Source organism: Chanodichthys erythropterus, chromosome 14 (assembly GCF_024489055.1).
Source record: "Chanodichthys erythropterus isolate Z2021 chromosome 14, ASM2448905v1, whole genome shotgun sequence".
Classification (NCBI taxonomy): Eukaryota; Metazoa; Chordata; class Actinopteri; order Cypriniformes; family Xenocyprididae; genus Chanodichthys; species Chanodichthys erythropterus.
In genome coordinates this window covers 24,111,880-24,132,220 of record NC_090234.1, presented here as the reverse complement: position 1 = coordinate 24,132,220, position 20,341 = coordinate 24,111,880, and the positions used below count along the sequence as shown (strand labels likewise).

At 37.7% G+C, this 20,341-nt stretch overlaps 2 protein-coding genes across 5 annotated transcripts; both read right to left on the bottom strand.

Moving 5' to 3' along the window:
- Positions 1-302: 302 nt before the first annotated feature.
- gjb8 (gap junction protein beta 8) lies at positions 303-4,203 on the bottom strand. 3 transcript variants are annotated; one of them, XM_067409724.1, is made up of 2 exons: positions 4,104-4,203; positions 303-2,278 (listed from the first exon to the last, which is right to left on the bottom strand). In XM_067409724.1, exon 2 carries the CDS (start codon positions 2,245-2,247, stop codon positions 1,447-1,449), a length of 801 nt encoding a protein of 266 aa, XP_067265825.1. In that variant the 5' UTR covers positions 2,248-2,278; positions 4,104-4,203; the 3' UTR covers positions 303-1,446. The 3 variants fall into 3 exon arrangements, with proteins under 3 accessions (XP_067265825.1, XP_067265826.1, XP_067265824.1); XM_067409725.1 differs by lacking the exon at positions 4,104-4,203 and adding an exon at positions 2,803-2,971; XM_067409723.1 differs by lacking the exon at positions 4,104-4,203 and adding an exon at positions 2,816-2,968 and having other exon boundaries at positions 304-2,278.
- Positions 2,153-20,308, bottom strand: cryl1 (crystallin, lambda 1). 2 transcript variants are annotated; one of them, XM_067409721.1, is made up of 9 exons: positions 20,172-20,308; positions 19,599-19,706; positions 18,139-18,265; positions 17,155-17,316; positions 16,232-16,426; positions 6,201-6,309; positions 4,366-4,472; positions 4,104-4,203; positions 2,153-2,278 (listed from the first exon to the last, which is right to left on the bottom strand). In XM_067409721.1, exons 1-8 carry the CDS (start codon positions 20,210-20,212, stop codon positions 4,105-4,107), a joined length of 948 nt encoding a protein of 315 aa, XP_067265822.1. In that variant the 5' UTR covers positions 20,213-20,308; the 3' UTR covers positions 2,153-2,278; position 4,104. The 2 variants fall into 2 exon arrangements, with proteins under 2 accessions (XP_067265822.1, XP_067265823.1); XM_067409722.1 differs by lacking the exon at positions 2,153-2,278 and adding an exon at positions 19,805-19,866 and having other exon boundaries at positions 3,607-4,203; positions 20,172-20,293.
- Between the last annotated feature and the right edge of the window lie 33 nt (positions 20,309-20,341).

The following is a 20,341-nucleotide window of genomic DNA, read 5'->3' as shown; positions in this document are numbered from 1 at the left end:
TGCAAGGTCAGGAGTGTAGAAGTTGATAACAAAAAAATTAATTAGGATATTACATTATTAATGAAAGCAATCACTAAAAGCTGGTTTGTGGCTGTAAAATGGCTAAAAGTTACAAATTAGTCATAAATTCTGGAATTTTTGTTTGCATGGTAATGTATCCAGTCATGCAGCAGGCCTTGCCTAAAGTAGAATGGAAATGCACCGCCCTCCATTGGTTTTCCTGGGAGAACCCACCAGTGGGATTCAAAATACTGACAAACACATCAAACATTTAAAACGTTTTTTTATTAAGATATTCATATAAAAGTTAGATTGTTAGCCATCGTTAGAAAGAAACGTACTTATCTGACAACCAGTTGACAATCAAAAATGATCCCAGCTCGACCCACATGTGGACACTTTGGTAACAATGATTTCAGCGGTTAAATCACAGAATTAAAAACAAAACTGTTCATCGCTGACTTGTAGACCCACTCAGAGTTGAAAAACTAAACGGAGAAACCACGCACGAGCTCTTGTCTATTCACCTGTCAACAGGTAGACTGACTGACAAGATGTCACAAGAGCACGCGGCGCGTCACTAGTAAACATTCTCACGCGACTACAGCCTATTTGTTCGCACTAAGGCACTGCTGTAAGCTGATATGAAATCTCCGGTAGGAGTCAATGCAAGGATATTGTGAAACTACTTAAAACTAAACAGACGTACGTCGTTGAAGAAATTTAAATCGTGTACCAAAACAAGCACAAATAAAAACGTACAAAACACAAAACCCTTTCTAAATTACACTGCTAGTCTAAAACTGTTGATGGGCAACAGAAAGAGCCAAAAATAAAAACAAGTAAACAAAGCAAAACCCAATCATGTAAAAGACCAAATAAAGAGAAGTATTTATGTACAATACACAACATAGTAATTGGTCCCTCAGAAACAGGACACTCAATTTTGTGCAAAGGTCTCTGAACTCATTTTTCTCTGTTCTCAAGGCAACTTGTCAAAAACGAGCTAAAAATCACATACTGTTAAAACACTGTCATCTACGAGGCTATTATCATCCATAATGGTATGTTGGGATAGTTTTAAACAGTCTTTTTGACTGTTTAAAACTGTTTAAAAATGACAGCAACTTTGTGTTCTTTACGTTCTGTAAGAGTGCCTTTTCTGACCACTAGGAGTCGCTCTTGGGCTTTTCTAATGCCATTAGAGAGTACTGAGGCTACTGAGCAATGTGGAAAATAAAATTCAACAACCCCCAAATTTTTAGTCAATGCAGTGCCATACACCCTAATCATCTTTTAAGCCAAAAGTCAGTTTTGAAATGAACCATGCTTGAAACCTGCTCTCAGGTCACCTTGTCAAAAACGAGCTACAAAACAAACACTGTTGTCTATTAGCCTACTATCATCCAAGATGGTAGAATCGAGTCACCGGTTGTAGGGATAATCTTAAGCAGTCTTATTGGTCGAGGAGTCTGAAGTGGATGACAGCAACATTGTGTTCTTTTCGTTCTGTAAGAGTGCCTTTTCTGTGGATATTTTATCTTGGTGCACAAAGTTGCGCCTCCCCTTGGATCTGGCTGAGCACCTCAGCAATGCCTTGACAATCAAGTAGCCCAGTTCAGCCACATTGAGCACAATGCAGATGGCAGAAGATCCCACCATGAAAATGGTGAAGACTGTTTTCTCTGTTGGTCGTGAGATAAAGCAGTCAACTTTATTGGGACAGGGCCACTGCTCACACTTCACAAGACGTGCCATCTGAAACCCATCATAGACATAATACAGCGCATACATGAATCCGGCCTCGAAAAGGAGCCGAAAGAACAGGCTGGAGGTGTAGGTCCACCACAGCGGCCCTGTGATGGGAAGACGCCTCTTCTTCAGGCTCTCCAGGTCGTCCTCTTTGGCACTGCCAGCACGGTTGGCCAAAAGGCCTTTCTTTACGTTGCGTTTGCGGTACGCCACATGCATAGCCACCAGCAAAGCCGGTGTAGACACAAAGATGAGCTGCAGGCACCAGAAACGGATATGCGAGACTGGAAAGAAGTGGTCGTAGCAGACGTTTTTGCAGCCGGGCTGTTGTGTGTTACAGACGAAGTCGGACTGCTCATCTCCCCAGACCGTCTCGGCAGCTATTACGAGGATGCTAATGCGGAAGATGAAGAGGACAGACAGCCAGATCTTTCCCAAGCTGGTGGAGTGTTTATTCACCCCTCCCAACTGGGCATAAAGCGCTCCCCAACTCATCCTGAGTCCGGATTACTGTTGCTCTCAGCTCCTAATTGAAAAGAAAGAGAGGAATTTGATATAGCAACTATAAAAAGGCAAACTTTAAATCCTTTAACCATTTGTTGAATTAGGCACACAAACTGGAACTGATTCTGTTCTTTTTTTATATATATATTTGGAGGTGTATGAACCTTACATATTGTCTACACAGTTTTATTGTCAACTTTTCTGGTAACTTCAAAATTACATTTTGGATGAAAAAAAATACACAAACAAAATACACTGAAAAATCACTATTTTTAATCATTTGTAGGCTATTCCAATTTTTTGTTTTGTAAATGTAGGCCTATATTAACTATAATTCCATGTCATCAAAAAGACAACATATTGAATTGCAAATACTTTTATAAACATGTTATTCAATAACATTAATAAAACACTTCATTAATTAGCCTAACACGTGTTACATTCCGTTTTTCTTTTACATTTGGTAACTTTGGTTATAATTGGTCGAGCTTAACGCGTCAAAATTTTCACACAAAATGATCACCTAAAAAAAAAATTCACACCCACAATAAAAATGTACCTGTTAGCCTACAAGACGATTCCGACCAAATCCATGATATATATCCGCCCAGGTGAGTAAAAATGAGTAGATTCACTTGCGGAGTTCCTTTGTAGTCTTAAGAGTGAGATGAAGTGATTGAGTGAGGACAGCGAGCGCATATTTAGTTCACCTGAAAAACGGGCGGAGCCCCCGCATTCATTGGATGCTTCTTGAGGTCGCAAATGACAAAACTAGAATTCTCCACGAATGCTTGTATAACTCCTCTGATTAGTCTCATCTCTAGCGTGCAGATGTGGTGTCATGTTCCAAATAACCAATAATCGCATAGAAATTGCTTTTTAAACACTGACTTTTGGAACGTTCAGTGGCCATAAAACTAATGCAACTAGTTTCTTTGACGGTAAAAATAAAAAATTCGTGCTCTTTTACTTTTTAATAGGCTAATACTTCAATTTAAGAGAGGAAAAAAAGTATTCAGGATAGTTTGAACTACTAAGTTTTACATACATTGGTTCCAAAAAGTATTGGACACTCCTAAAAATGTGTTTGCATTGCATAACAAAATGCAAAATATTAAACCAAATAGTAAATTGAATATTCAAACCCACTTTATAAGCAAATCATTTCACAAATATAATTTAGAGTTATCTTTAAAAGATAATAATTATTCAAAATCATAATTATGTTATAATGTGGAATATTTTCATACTTAAGGTCATGAACTTTACTCTGCTGAACCGTGTGAACTGAGGTCATACACTTTGACACCAGTTGGTTAAAAGTCATTGTTAGTTCTGAGAAATGTTCTAGCATTATTTATTTGTATCTGACACTTGGTTTGCCATGTAATCCAAAAACATTCAGACATTTTAAGGTAAGTGTCCACATACTTATTCACAAATGTGCCATGAAGAAGTCACAAGTGAAAACGCATTTGCTAAAAGGATCCATATTTTTTTTCCATGCCGAGTCAAACACTCACTGGGAAGCATGGATCAGGAAAAGGACTTGCCAATTAGAGATTGCTTTCATTTTCCCTTTAATTGTGAATTTTACACCATGAGCAAGAAAGTTCTTTGCTGTATAACAAGTATGTCACAAATATAAGATTTTTAAAAATACTGTTAAAATTCAATTCATAATTAAATGAACACTTAAGCCATTTCTGAGGTTAGCTTTTGTTACAGTCATTTTCATCTATAATCAAACATATTCAGTTGCCCAGCAGGGAAATATTCAACCAAAGACAACAATGGCTCAGATAATCTATGACCATTTCCATTTAGGTAGCATCTTATGGACTAGCCTCATTTCTTTAGCTTAGCTAGTCCCATCAGTAGCTGATCTCTTCTTTCTCTTCTGGCTGTGAGATGCTCGTGCTCACCAGGAATCAGCTCACAGATCTCCTAAAGCAGTGATAAAATCTTTATTTTAGTTTATTATGATTACAAAAATTATTATTATTATTTTTTAAAAAACAATTGTGGTCATTTAGAACATCTGTCCGTTTTGAGATTTCTGAAACAACCAAATTTTTCCATTCATAAAATATTATTGATATTGCATACTTTTATGATTCTAGCTGCTGGCTCTCCAGAAAAGTCTGGTACAGGCCCAAAAGCATTAAGAACCCTCTTCATGCCCTCACGATAGCGCTGGAGATAGTCTTCCATACCTGGACAGACAAAACACATGTTAAGGATTAAAGGGATAGTTCACCCAAAAATGAAAATTTGATGTTTATCTGCTTACTCCCAGTGCATCCAAGATGTAGAGGACTTTTTTTCTTCAGTCGAACGCAAATGATGATTTTTAACTGCAACCGCTGCCGTCTGTCAGTCAAATAATAGCAGTAGATGGGAACTTCAACTATAACAGTAAATAAAACTTGCTTAGACAAATCAAAATTAAACCCTGCGGCTCGTGACGACACATTGATGTCCTAAGACACGAAACTATCTGTTTGTATGAGAAACCGAACAGTATTTATATAATTTTTACCTGTAATACACCACTATGTCCAACTTCGTTCAGCTTCCTGTTAGTGAGGTCAAAAAACGCGTTGTGATGACGGAAGTGATGTCTCGCCCATATACTTCAATGAGCGCGAGACATCACTTTCGTTGTCAGAGCGCAATCAGACCTTACTAGCCGGAAGTTGAACGCGGTTAGACATAGTGGTGTATTAGAGGTAAAAAATTATATAAATACTGTTCGGTTTCTCGCACAAACCGATCGTTTCGTGTCTTAGGACATCAATGTGTCGTCACGAGTCGCAGGGTTTAATTTGGATTTGTCTATGGAAGTTTTTTCGACTCTTATTGTTCAAGTTCCCAATCACTGCTATTATTTGACTGACAGACGGCAGCGGTTGCAGTTAAAAATCATAATTTGTGTTTGACTGAAGAAAAAAAGTCATCTACATCTTGGATGCACTGGGGGTAAGCAGATAAACATCAAATTTTCATTTTTGGGTGAACTATCCCTTTAAATAAAGAGGCATTTCTATAATACAGCAGATCATTAAATCAGACTCTAAAAACACAAACCGTTTATATCATTTAAGTATTTTATGTAATATCATTGTACAATTATTTAAATTTTTTTTTTTTTTTTTTTTTTTTACGAAGCTACAAAATTCATATTTAGTCAAAGACTGCCTTGTCATTCTGAATAACTTTGACACAAAAGGTAAAGTGTGCATATTCAATGTGGAACCGAGTCCAAAATGACTCAGCAAATAGATGTTTTCGAGCAGAGTTTTCAAGCATGAATTGAGTAGCTCCTCATCTGAAGGGCATGAGTGCTTTTAGAAGGTCTCTCAGCAGATAAGACGTGCACCATTGAAAGTTCAGCCATAGTTCTTCCCTTACAGATTCCAAGAACCTGTGCCATTACAGTGATGGAAGAAACAAGGGCGAAACTCTGTGAATACAGGGGGCTTTATCACCACAGTGAGAGTACCGTAACACCTCACTCGCAGTACAAGCAGGCCGGGCTGAGGATAATAATTCATCTGTCATCATCAAATGCTAGTACTGGTGTCACATGGCAAAGCACGTTTCATGGGGGGAGCAGGGTCATCGTACAGATTTCACACTGCCGTCTGATTTTCACCGTGAACATGAGATCTCTTCAAAACACATTCAGAATTTACACACTTTTGAGCTTGTTTCAGTTACTTTCACCAACTCTCTCGCTCACACACACACTTATTTAAGTCATGTGAGGTTGATCATTGATAACAGCAGCAGCTTTTTCACAGACTGCTTTTCCGCTGCCCCAAGCACCACAGCAATGTTTTTTCCATGCATGATGAAAACAAAAACGTCTCAGTGGTTAATTACAAAAGTTTCATTATGCCATTTAAAAAAAAGATTCCATGGGTTAATAGGTAGCTTGCCTTCTGGTGCGTTGAGATGCATGGTTTCAATGGGACCTATAAAAGCATAGCGCATGCCCAGGCCCTCAGACATCACCAGATCAATGTCCTTCACTGAGATGACTCCGTCCTGGATGAGAAGAAAGAGAAGTTCATTTGGCAACTTGCTCTGCATTATACACTTGGATGAAAGACAATGTTTCTAAAAGTGGTTTACTGATGTTCTAATCCTAAAATTACAGCTTCCTGCTTAGTAGTTTGTCCAGCCAACAAGGTTAGGTTCACCTGATTGAGGGGAAAACGGAGGTTGCCCCCCTTTTTGTCCCATCTGAAGAGTACTAAAGCTGCTCCCACTGTATTGGGTTTCTCTTATCATTTAACTCGGTGTCCTCTGAACAATGGGATGGTATGGCAAGGGGAGGTAAGCATAGTTGTGCCAGGCTTTGGGCCCACTTTGCACTCAGATTACCTGTGGCCACAGATACCTGTTGCCTGACTGTGCTGAAATCAAAGCTTGGATACAGAACGGGCAGTGGGGGGATGAGTTTAGGAGGGGGACAGGGTGGTCTTTGTTCATTTCCTGCGTGCAACAACGAGGCCGTTATCTCAGTGTCGCCAGGCGGCGGACTGGCTGGGGAAACCGTGAAAAGAGGCCTTTCCTGTATACGGTAATCACCAGGGGCAGCCATTAGCTTTCCCAGCTGCTCTACTTTCCAGAGCTGGCTCTCTCTCAAAGGCCCGCCTGAACTTTGAGAGGAAGCATGAGTGGATTTGAGCTGCAAATCTTGTGTGTAGTGCACTGTCCAAACTTTAAATGATCCTCATCATAAAAAACAAAAACTCACCTCTGTGTGCATGCACACACAATATAAGAGGCAAGATCATGAAAACATAAGTTTATAAGTCTAAAAGAACACCACTTTAAAAAGAGGCTTGTGGAAAGCTTAGTGCTGTTATGATCATCAGATCAAACTGTTTTTCAGCTAGTACAGTTTTAAGGCACTGACAGACCTGACCTACGTGGATCACCAGATTACAGTATGTCACTTCTCAGACATTGCACGACCTGACAAGCACCGATTCAACATGTTCAATCGGCAAAATCGAGTGCCGAAAACAGATACTGACTGGGGAAACACACTGATCCGACAAAACCCGATGAAGTGTCTTTTGCCGTCTGTCGGCGCAGTGTGAACTGGCCTTTAAAATCTGATGTAATGGAAGAAAACTTGTATGCATGCTGGTTTAACTGGTTCATCAACATGGCTTTTTAAAAAATGATGGTCGGCGCTTGGTCAAACCTTTTAACAATTCAGATGGCAGATTCTTTTCAAATTCTTGAGCATTTGCCTTCAAGAGAGAAGGAGGAGGAGAAGTATTTCTCATTTAGAAGTTGACACAAAACGTGTAATTGTCAGTGACAGTAAAACTGTGCAAGAGGGCAAAGTGATTGTATGATCTCTGTAAGGATTTAGGTTCTTATCTAGATATTTGTGCTTCAAATGAGCAATGTTTAGAAATGTAACTTACTTTTCCCTGTGACAGCGAGGAAATCACAAGACTTGGAAGATGTCAAAAGTATGTCATGATACCTCAAAAAAAGATTATATATATATATATATATATATTAATTAGTCTTATATAAATCTCAATTGTTTAAAAGACCTCCGAAAAACAGGTGAATCTCAACATAACACCGACTGTTACATAACAGTCGGGGTGTACGCCCCCCATTATTTGCATATGCCAGCCCATGATCGAGGCATTACACAAGCCAGTATTAACGTCTGGATCTGTGCAGAGCTGAATCAACAGACTAGATAAGCAAGCAAGAACAATAGCAAAAAAATGGCAGATGGAGCAATAATAACTGACATGATCCATGATATCATGATATTTTCAGTGATATTTGTAAACTGTCTTTCTAAATGTTTCGTTAGCATGTTGCTAATGTACTGTTAAATGTGGTTAAAGTTACCATCATTTCTTACTGTATTCACTTGCAGTCTGTATAATTCATAAACAAAACTTCATTCTTTATAAATCTCTCCAACAGTGTAGCATTAGCCATTAGCCACAGAGTATAACCTAAAACTCATTCAGAATCAAATGTAAACATCAAAATAAACACTGTACTTACGCGATTAGACATGTTGCATGACGAACACTTTGTAAAGATCCATTTTGAGGGTTATATTAGCTGTTTGAACTTTTTTTATGTTGTTTAAGGCAAGCGCGAGCTCTTGGGGCGTGGAGCACCAGATTTAAAGGGCCACACACCCTGAATCGGCTCATTTCTAATTATGCCCCAAAATAGGCAGTTAAAAAAAATCTATGGGGTATTTTGAGCTGTAACTTCACAGACACATTCAGGGGACACCTTAGACTTACATTACATCTTTTAAAAAAAAGCACCTTTAAGGCTTCATTTATTTAATTATAAATACAGAAAAAACAATAATATTGTGAAATATTATTACAATTTAAAATTATGGTTTTCTATTTTAATATACTTTAAAATATAATTTATTTCTGTGATGCAAAGCTTAATTTTCAGCATCATTACTCCAGTCTTCAGTGTCACATGATCCTTCAGAAATCATTGTAATATGCTGATTTATTATCAATGTTAGAAACAGTTGTGCTGCTTAATATTATTTTATAACCTGTGATACTTTTTCAGGATTCTTTGATGAATAAAAAGTTTAAAAATATCAGCATTTATTTAAAGGGTTAGTTCACCCTCCAGTTAGTAAATGACACTTTAAATAGTGTCATTTATTACTTACCCTCATGCCGTTCCACACCCGTAAAATGTCATTGCAATGTCATTGCTCCCTATGGAGGCCTCACGGAGCCATCGGATTTCAACTAAAATATCTTGATTTGTGTTCCGAAGATGAACGAAGGTCTCACGGGTGTGGAACGGCATGAGGGTAAGTAATAAATGACAGAATTTTTACTTTTGGGTGAACTAACCCTTTAAAATACAAATCTTTTGTAACAATATACACTACCGTTCAAAAGTTTGGGTTCAGTCATTATTTTTCTTTCTTTTTATTTTTTGAAAGAAATTAATATTTTATTAAAAAGTGATAGTAAAGATTTATATTGTTAGAAAAGATTTATATTTTGAATAAATGCTGTTCTTTTTAACCTTATATATATTCCTAAATATGGACATGATGAATAAGATCAATGGGTATACACACAATACAAATGACATTTACAACAAATATGACATTTTGTCTTTAGCCTCACAAGCTTTTCCTTAGTATTGCCTCCATTCAGTGGTCAGTGGTTATAAATCTTTCAAAGGAGTAAAGCTTTCATGCCAGTCAAAAAGCATGCTTTATAATTAACAAATACATGCATCTGTCCAGCTTGAATAGCAAATTTGACACTAACCAAGATCAGTACAAGTGGTTCGATTTTCAACCTATCAAATGTCGGTCACTTTGATTTAGTCACAGCATGTTCTCAGGGAAGAACACAAGGGCTTTTTCTTCAGCAAGGAACCTCTGTTTTGGCTTTATATAATCATTGAGAGCATTCCTCTGGGATTGAAGAACTGATTTTTAAAGAATAATGGGCATTTTCATATCAAAACTTAAATCAAAATCCAGATCTTGTCATTTAGATGTCATATCTAAATGGAGAGTTGACTCAAAAACAATTTCTTTGCTCATTTGACTTTCTTCTGCTTACTGTTATTGTAAGAAAAGTGCAGTCTGAACATTCTTTGAAATATCTAATTTAGAAGACAGAAAAAATAAAATCATGCACGTTTGAAAATGTTGTTTGGGTGAGTAATTTATGATTTAAAATTATGATGATGATGATGAATCCTTACAATTACTCCCTAAGTGATAATTATAAGAGATAACTGTGTTGTGCATAAAATCTTTTGGTTAATCAGCGTCACTAATGTAGAATAAGGGTTTTTAATCAAAGACCAGACAGGGCCATACTCTCAGTTTTCATAAGCACTTCATGGACAGAAGTATGCGGTCAATCACTGCCTTCTAAACAATGTTTTTTGTTTTTGTTTTGTTTTTTAAAATACATTTGCACAAGCACATATTGGTGTGGTGTTTGAGTGTCCACATCATGCACAAGTTTACAGACTATCTTTTGAATATCTGTCAGAGAATTAACTGCTGTGGATGCTGTTGTGGATGCTGAAGAGAAGCGGACTTTACTCTGACCAATCTAAAGCTTTCCAGGAACTAACAAAGACACAATGTCATATGGCAACAAAACCATGATTTCAACTAAATGGGTAATACTAACGTTATTACGTAGCTACTATTGGCTACAACTATGGTTAGGATTAATGGTTCTCAAAAGACTTAACTGCGTCTCTTTAACTGACCTTTAAAAATTTGCCATCATGCATATTAAAATACAATTTCACCACACCTCTTTTACAAAGAGGTATGATGTTCTCCACATAATTCAGACACATCAACACACCCGAGTATGGAACATCATTAAGTGTCACCATGAATCATATTCAGTCTGTGATTATGCAGTAAGATGTCCATTGTTTGTTGAAGTGCTTTCTTGACTCTGCTTTTTGTTTTTGCTTGTGGGCAGAGCTGAAAAGGGCATGGTTTTTAAAGTGGATCACCTCACTCTACCCTATGTTCATTTGATACACTGTAATACAGGTGTACTGTACAAGCAGGACAAAACCACCAGTGTGAGGAAAGATAAGCTGGCTGTTCTAAAAGAGAAACAAGGAAACGAGATGTTTTTTCCCCTTTTCTCAATTGATCATTTGTAAACAGCATGTGATAAGAGTATGAATGTTGCTTTTAATAAATACAATAGTAGGTTACACTTAATTTCAAGGTGTCTTTGCTACACAGTAATTATATATTTAAGTTCTGAGTAATATTAAGTAACTACATGTACTTACTACAGGGTTAGGTTAAGGGTTTGGTTTAGGGTTAGTTGCATGCATAATTTCTAGTTATTATTAGGGGCCAAGTACCGAAGGTGCGGAGGCACCTATTGTTATTGTTGGCATTCTTTTTTTTTTTTTTTTTTCTTCTTCTTCTTCTTCTTCCGCTCTTGAAGTCTATGGTAACCCATAGAACCGCTTGCGGGAAAGTTGTGAAATTTGGCACACAGTTAGAGGACAGTCTGACCTTTGTCCACAGCAAATTTGGAGTCTCTAACTCAATCCCTCTAGCGCCACCAGCTGTCCAAAGTTGCACTTATGTTTATGTTAATAACTTTTGAACCGTAAGGGCTTTTTTCCTCTGATTCCTTGGGTCAAGACGAATCGAATGCACCCTATGACGTTATTTTCCGTCATGAAAATTTTTCCGCCATTTTGAATTTTCAAAAAAAACATACTTTTTCGAACTCCTCCTAGGCCGTTACTCCGATTTTCACGAAAATTGAACCGGATCATCTTCAGACTATGCCGACAAAAAGTTATGGAATTCAAGTTGATTCCTCAGACCGTTTTCGAAAAACACGCGAACTAATTGTACGTAGTGCTTGCGAAAATAGATATAAGGCTGTATCTCGGCAACGCTTTATCGTATTCAGACCAAACTTGGTACATGTCATCACAAGCATGACCTGAGGCAACATGCAGCGTTTCGGCGCAGTGCCACCTAGTGGTGCGGAGATATGAAAAATGTATGTTTTTGCTTATAACTTCTGATGGGTTTGTCCAAAAATCATAAATTTGGTCTCGTTGGATTCGGGGAATCATGCCGAGTCGAATGATATCCACTTTTCACATATCGGACATTTTGACTGTCGGCCATTTTGAATTTTGTGCTAAAATGCTGTATTTTACGAACGCATTAGCGTATCGTTATGAAACTTGGTATGGGTCATCAGCACAATGCCCTGAAGGAGCATATCAAGTTTCGGACCAGAGCCACCTTGTGGTCAAAAGTTATAACAAAATTTACAAAAATGCTAATAACATTTGACTATATTAACCGATTGTGATGAAACTGGTCTCAGTAGATTCCGTGGGTCATGCTGAGAACATAGATATCAAACTTTCCATAGTCAGCTGAACTTCCTGTCCGCCATATTGTTTTTCTTTAAAAACCTACTTTTTCGAACTCCTCCTAGACCGTTGCTCCGATTTTCACCAAAATGGAACCGTATCATCTTCAGACCATGCTGACAAAAAGTTATGGATTTCAAGTCGATAAGTCAACCCGTTTTCGTATACCAGAGCAACGAATTTGAGGCATGATGCAAAAATGACTCTTGAAGCTGTATCTCTGCAATGCTTTATCATATTCAGACCAAACTTGGTATGTGTCATCACAAGCATGACCTGAGGCATCATACAATGTTTCAGCACAGTGCCACCTACTGGAGTGGAGATATGAAAAATGGCTGTTTTTGCTTATAACTTCTGATGGGTTTGAACAAATTTCATAAATTTGGTATGGTTCATCAGGACAATGCCCTGAAGGAGCCTGAGAAGTTTCGGACCAGCACCACCTTGTGGTCAAAAGTTATAACAAAATTGACAAAAATGCTAATAACTTTTAATTATATCTACCGATTGTAATGAAACTGGTCTCAATAGATTCCTTGGGTCATGCTGAGAACATAGATATCAAATTTGCCATATTCAGCTGAACTTCCTGTCCGCCATATTGTTTTTCTTTAAAAACCTACTTTTTCAAACTCCTCCTAGACCTTTGCTCCGATTTTCACCAAAATTGAACCGTATCATCTTCAGACCATGCCGACAAAAAGTTATGGATTTCAAGTTGATAAGTCAAACCGTTTTCGTATACCGGAGCAAAGAATTTGAGAGATGATGCAAAAATTACTCTTGAAGCTGTATCTCTACAATGCTTTGACATATTCAGACCCAACTTGGTACGTGTCATCACAAGCATGACCTGAGGCATCATACAGTGTTTTGGCGCAGCGCCACCTACTGGAGTGGAGATATGAAAAATGGCTATTTTTGCTTATAACTTCTGATGGGTTTTACCAAAATTCATTAATTTGGTATGGGTCATCAGGACAATGCACTGAAGGAGCCTGAGAAGTTTCGGACCAGCGCCACCTCGTGCTCAAAAGTTATAACAAACTTGACAAAATGCTAATAACTTTTTTTTCTAATTGCTCACTGCTGCTGTTGGTCTGATGCTCACGGCCATGTTGGCTGGCTTCTTGTGCCGTTTTTGTGCTTGGCCCCGTAATTGCTGCTTGCAGCTATATTTAGGGGCCAAGCACCGAAGGTGCTTAGGCACCCATTGTTATTGTTGGCGTTCCGTACGCTTATTAGGGGCCAAGCACCGAAGGTGCGGAGGCACCTATTGTTATTGTTGGCGTTTTTTTTTATTTTTTATTCTTCTTCTTCTTCTTCTTCTTCCGCTCTTGAAGTCTATGGCAGCCCATAGAACCGCTTACGGGAAAGTTGTGAAATTTGGCACACAGTCAGAGGACAGTCTGACCTTTGTCCATAGCAAATTTGGAGTCTCTAACTCAATCCCTCTAGCGCCACCAGCTGTCCAAAGTTGCACTTATGTTTATGTTAATAACTTTTGAACCATAAGGGCTAGAAACACAATTCTTTTTTCCTCTTATTCCTTGGCTCAAGACGAATCGAACGCACCTCCTAGGCCGTTACTCCGATTTTCATGAAAATTGAATCAGATCATCTTCAGACCATGCTGACAAAAAGTTATGGAATTCATGTTGATTCCTCAAACCGTTTTCGAAAAACTAATGAACGAATTGTACGTAGTGCTTGCGAAAACAGAAGTAAGGCTGTATCTCCGCAACGCTTTATCGTATTCAGACCAAACTTGGTACATGTCATCACAAGCATGACCTGAGGTACCATGCAGTGTTTTGGCGCAGCGCCACCTACTGGTGCGGAGATATGAAAAATGTGTATTTTTGCTTATAACTTCTGATGGGTTTGTCCAAAAATCAATAAATTTGGTCTCGTTGGATTCGGGGAATCATGCCGAGTCGAATGATATCCAATTTTCCCATATCGGCCATTTTGGCCGTCGGCCATTTTGAATTTTGTGCTAAAATGCTGTATTTTACGAACGCATAAACGTATCTTTACAAAACTTGGTATGGGTCATCAGCACAATGCCCTGAAGGAGCCTGAGAAGTTTCAGCACAGCGCCACCTTGTGGTCAAAAGTTATAACAATATTTACAAAAATGCTAATAACTTTTGACTGTATTCACCAATTGTAATGAAACTGGTCTCAGTAGATTCCTTGGGTCATGCTGAGAACATATATATCACATTTGCTATAGTCAGCTAAACTTCCTGTCCGCCATATTGTTTTTCTTTAAAAACCTACTTTTTCAAAATCCTCCTAGACCGTTGCTCCGATTTTCACCAAAATCAAACCGTATCATCTTCAGACCATGCCGACAAAAAATTATGGATTTCAAGTCGATACATTAAACCGTTTTCGTATACCAGAGCAACAAATTTGAGGCATGATGCAAAACCCAGTCTTGAAGCTGTATCTCTGCAATGCTTTGACATATTGACACCAAATTTTGCAAGTGTCATTGTCACCTCACTCTGACCATACCACATTAATTTGGTCACAGCGCCACCTATTGGTCGAAAGTGATGAACCAGTAAATCCTTACTTTTGACAGTATATATAATTTTTCAGCTCTTTTTCCTAAAAATGGTCTTAATAGGTCTTTAATTGCTCACTGTTGCAGTTGGTCTGATGCCCCATGCCATGTTGGCTGGCTTGTTGTGCCGTTTTTGTGCTTGGCCCCGTAATTGCTGCTTGCAGCTATATTTTATAGTTATTACTATCATAACTACATGTAACATACGTAATACTGATACTGTAAAATAAAGTGTTACCCAATAGTCTCTGTTCATTCTTTTTTTTCCACTAACTTCACTTCCCTTTCTCTATAATAACAGAGTGTAACAGAGACGTACATCAAAATTTACAAAATGCATTTTGGACTTTCCTGTTCAGAGATGAGTAATGAGATTTGACAGCAATATATTTTCCCCACACATGAACAACCAAACTAACAAGATTAATGTTAACACCTTATTGGAGCAATAAACCATGAGAAACTGTGTGTTGCAATGATTTTACCATGGGTATTCGATTTTTACCCTTCTGTGCACCAAAAAAACTAAATAATGACTTTATTCAACAATATTTAGTGATGAACCTTCGAAGCTTTACGAATATTTTGTTTTGAATCAGTGGTTTGGAGCATGTATCAAACTGCCAAAGTCACGTGATTTCAGTAAACGAGGCTTCGTCATAAGCGTTTTGAAATTTCAATGGTTCACCACTGGGGGGCGTGACTTTGGCAGTTTGATGCACGCTCCGAACCACTGATTTGAAATAAAAGATTTGTAAAGCTTCGAAGCTTCATGAAGCAGTGTTTTGAAATCGCCCATCACTAGATATTGTTGAATAAAGTCATTATTTAGTTTTTTTGGTGCACAAAAATTATTCTTGTCGCTTCATAACATTAATGTTGAACCACTGTACTCACATGAACTGTTTTAAATATGTCTTTAGTACCTTTCTGGGCATCAGATCTGAACGTGTTTAATTATCTTGCTGGCAATAGAGGCCTCACTGAGCTATCGGATTTCATCAAAAATATCTTAATTTGAGTTCAGAAGATGAACGAAGGACTTACGGGTGTGGAATGACATGAGGGTGAGTAATTAATGACAGAATTTTCATTTTCTGGTGAACTAACCCTTTAGCTGCAGTAAGATCAACGTAATGCAGGCCATTTGCTTTTAAAAATGGCAGCAATAACTATATAAAAAATGAAAATTTGCTAAATTAAATGAGAGATTTACAAACAAACAAACAAATAAATAGGTGTTTGTTTGTGTGTCTAATATACATTTTATATTTTGCATTTATTAAATAGGACATAGATTTGGAAGGTTCAGGTCAAGACTGGCGTCAGAACAACAACAGAAGATAGATAACATGTTATGAATTTTGCCAAACCAGTACACAGAATATCCATAACTCATATGTGACTTCGTTCCATGGCTCAACCAACCTGAACCAGCCTCCAGGACTCGGCTATGATGGCATACTGAACACGGTTCAATGCGAAACCATCGATCTCCTTCTTGAGGCGCACAGGTGCCTGTCCGACATCCGTCATCAGTGAGTAAGCAACATCTATTACAGCAGGCAGTGTTTCGGGGTGTGGCACCAGTTCCACCAGACGCACATAATAGGGTGGGTTTACCTGAGAGGTTAAAAACAAGTAGGAAATTACACTAGTTTAACTAACCCTGGACACAGACAAGACACTATACCAGTGTGTTTACCAGAGCTAGAGATAAGAGCCAACTATGAAGGTCTCTCTGACTAAAATGTCTGAGCACAAATGCTTGGCATTTAGGATTAAACATTCACTAAATGCAGGTGAAGGTGAACTATTTGAACGTTTTGAAGGACAACAAGACCAGCAAGACCTTTCTGTTCATGAGATCAGAGTGGAATTTCCATTGAGCATGAAAGCATAAAATGCAGTAATGCCCTTCTGGGCCTAAAATACGTCACTCCATTTTTCACCACGGACTGCGAAAAAAAACATGTCTATCAGGGCTGACAAGAAAAACAATGTCCATGTAAATAATACTTTCAATGCTTTCATTTTCAAATGTTCCTTTTCATTGTAGAAACATTCAAAATGAATAGAATCTGTAGGAGGATTTATGCTGTAGCCATTAGTATGATTAGCACAAATACATTTTTGTCTAGACGTGTTTTGTTTTGAACGAGAGCTGTTGGGGGTTCAAACTGAAGCTGGAATATTGCGCTAGATCAAACAAAATCAGAGTTTTTTTTTTTTTTTTTAATAATCATTTTCATTATTTCTATTTTTCTTTCATAATAATTTCTTACAATTTCATAATAAAGCTTAACAGTTATATTTGACTCATTTTCAATGTGATTGTAATCAAAACTAACCGGATGAGATATGATGCAACGAGTTCGGTTCTGGACACGAGAGAACACGTTGCTTGGCATCAGGCAGGAAGTGGAGCTACTGAGAATCACGCTTTCTGTGACCAGATTCTCCACCTCATGGAAGACGGTCTGCTTTGCTTCCAGGTCCTCAAATACACACTCCTTTTCACAGAAAACACAGAGGACAAGAGCAGTTGATGGGCAATAATGTATCAAACATGACGTTATGAAATGTACCACACTGAAGTTGTAGCAACTATTTTACAATAAGAGCACAGACGGAAAGAGGGAGGAAATACAAGAGCGGAAACAATGAATTAAGAGGACTTTAGAGGATATAATGGGATAAAAACAAGCATCCAAACCAAACTGCTAAAGTAAATGTAATAAAAAGTAATATAACTTGAAAATAATAACCTAAAAAAAATAAAAATAACTTAAAATAATATGAATATCACTAATGCAAGAATGTGCAAATACAGCAGTATGAGCACATACTGTATATGGTGTCATTAAATGCTGATGTCATCATAACGGAGACATACAGAAACCATCTGCTGTCAATGAATGTAGTACAAAGACAAGAATGCATGATCAGACACATTAGCTCATCCATCTTTAATTGAAAAGAAAAAAAAAAAGAAGCATTTTCCTATAGCAAACAGAGGCTTGGCTCCTAAGTGTTCAATATATTTTAATAATTAAACCTGGGTGCATTTTCAATAGTTAATCACATTAACTCAAGTAACAGAGCCATCATGGAATGCTCCTTCAGAAGTAAAACCACAGACACGCTTCTTCTGGTTTCACATGCTTTGCACAGTGACTAAATTAAATGTGGAATGACTGATTTGGTATGTATCATGTGATAACCTTCTTCTCCACACATGAAATACCCATTACGTTTGTTCCATACATTGTTCCCCCCGTGTCATTTTTGGCTGAACAGGATGTCATCTAGTGTGTTTGAGTGGAAAACTATACCTGGACAAAGAAAGCTCCCTCTAGGGCCTGCTGCAAGTCATCATGACTGCTGAGTAGACTCAACTGCTCTGCAGCGCTGAGATTTCCTCTTAGCATTTGGGCTTGCTGAAGTTCCTCAAGCTGTTTCCTGCTCACACACAAAACAAAATGTGTTCAAAAACTGCCAAAAATACCTATCATGTCCAAATACAGTGATTCAGTCTTGGTTTATGATTGATAAAATATCTGTATCCGTTGCAGATAAAGTTTTGTTGTGTATTGTAAATTATGCCTTTCAAAAAAAACCTCTTGTATTTCCTCTTAATAACTGAAGCGACTCAGCATGCATTACAGAAGATCATTTGTGTGCCCTAATCGGTCATTTTTACTGCATTAAAGTCAGGGCATCTAGATCATATCTAGGAGACAGAAAGCTCTACAACTCCCTCTGGTGACAGAAGAGGTGAATCAAGGAAGAGGGTGTGTTAAACAACAAACAGATATGGACAGACAGTACCAAAACTTTAATTTGTGCATACTTAAATTCTTGGGTGTCGGAAACAAAAAAATGTTGGTGGGTCCTCCCCCAAGTTTTTTTTACTGAAGTAGATGCTATTAATAGATAGATAGATAGATAGATAGATAGATAGATAGATAGATAGATAGATAGATAGATAGATAGATAGATAGATAGATAGATAGATAGATAGATAGATAGATAGATAGATAGATAGATAGATAGATAGATAGATAGATAGATAGATTGAGAGGGCATTGACAGATGAGTAGTACAGAGTCCATCTTGTCTCATATATTCATGATTTTTCCCAATATTCCAAAGCTATTGTCACCATTTGAAAATTGTCAGAAAAGCAAAATGTATCTTCCACACAAGATGTTGCGCTGCCAGGAGAAGTGAAACTGAATACTGGCGAGTGGGAACTACTACAAACTGACATGCTGAAGAAGAAGATAAAACCACAATAGCCTAACTTTTTATAGTTTAAGCTGTAACAAATAATAATAATAATAATAATAAGTTTCTATGACTAATTAATTTCCTTGTCCCTCAATTTATTATAATTGGCTTATGTGTCTATAATTTCAGTAAAATAAGGGAATTAATTAGAATTATTAATTCGTGGCCATGATCTATCTTACCCTGCGAAAATATAGGGCGGGACGGTAATGATTTGGGAAAAAGAATCAAGAGATTGCATATCCAGAGGAATATGGGTCTTGTCCCACCCATACAATGGTTCCGACGCCCATGCTTTAATTATTATTTTTTTTTTTTTTTACACATTATGTACATTTGCCATTTATTAGCTCCCCTGAGCATTGGTTTTCATAGCTTGTACCATCAAAATGGGTCATAAACCTGCTCTGAAAAAAAGTTGAGCAGTAATGTGAGAGTATTTGGGTGAGGGTCAACAGGTCATTTTGACTTAGTCATATTTTCTTTCCTGCTTTCCACTGACCTGATCTCTGTGATGGCCCCTGATGCTTGTCCTGGTTTGTTGTCATAGATCTTGACCTTGTATCCTCCACTCAGGAACACCATGGCCCAGGAACGGCCAATCAGTCCACTTTATGATGCCATATACATAAAAAATGAGGACAAAGTAAATGAGCCACATACAAATACAGATCAAGATTAGTGAAAATCAATTGATTATCTATATACCAGAATGAGGAATGTGTCTGATGCTATTTCAACAGGAACTTCAATATTGCAATGAACTTGAACTTGCATGACAAAAAAAAAACATGAATTCACAGATTTAATGACTTTGATGACCATGCATAAAAACATGTAAAATAGTCAGAATAATAACAACAAAATATGTGAAATGAGCGCAATACTGAGTTACATGTTATTCTGAGCTTTATCATAAATGATTGCGCTGCTCATTTTTCACATGCACTGTTCTGATATGGAGAAATACATCTATTCATAAACACCATCATAGTAGAGTTCAAAGACCAATCTGTTAGATAATCATGTCTGCGCAAATGGAAAGACTGACAGTAACTGACGAGTTATCTCTCACCTCCCGACAACAGTAATGATCTTTCCTTTTAATGAACTCATAGCAGTCTCGTTTACAGAATTCAAAACTCAAGCAGCCACTTTCCTGAACCCTAATATCACCAGACCTCAGGTTATCATGTGCACGAAGGAAAGGCGGAGCTACGGCGTCTCACTCGTGCCTAAATACAT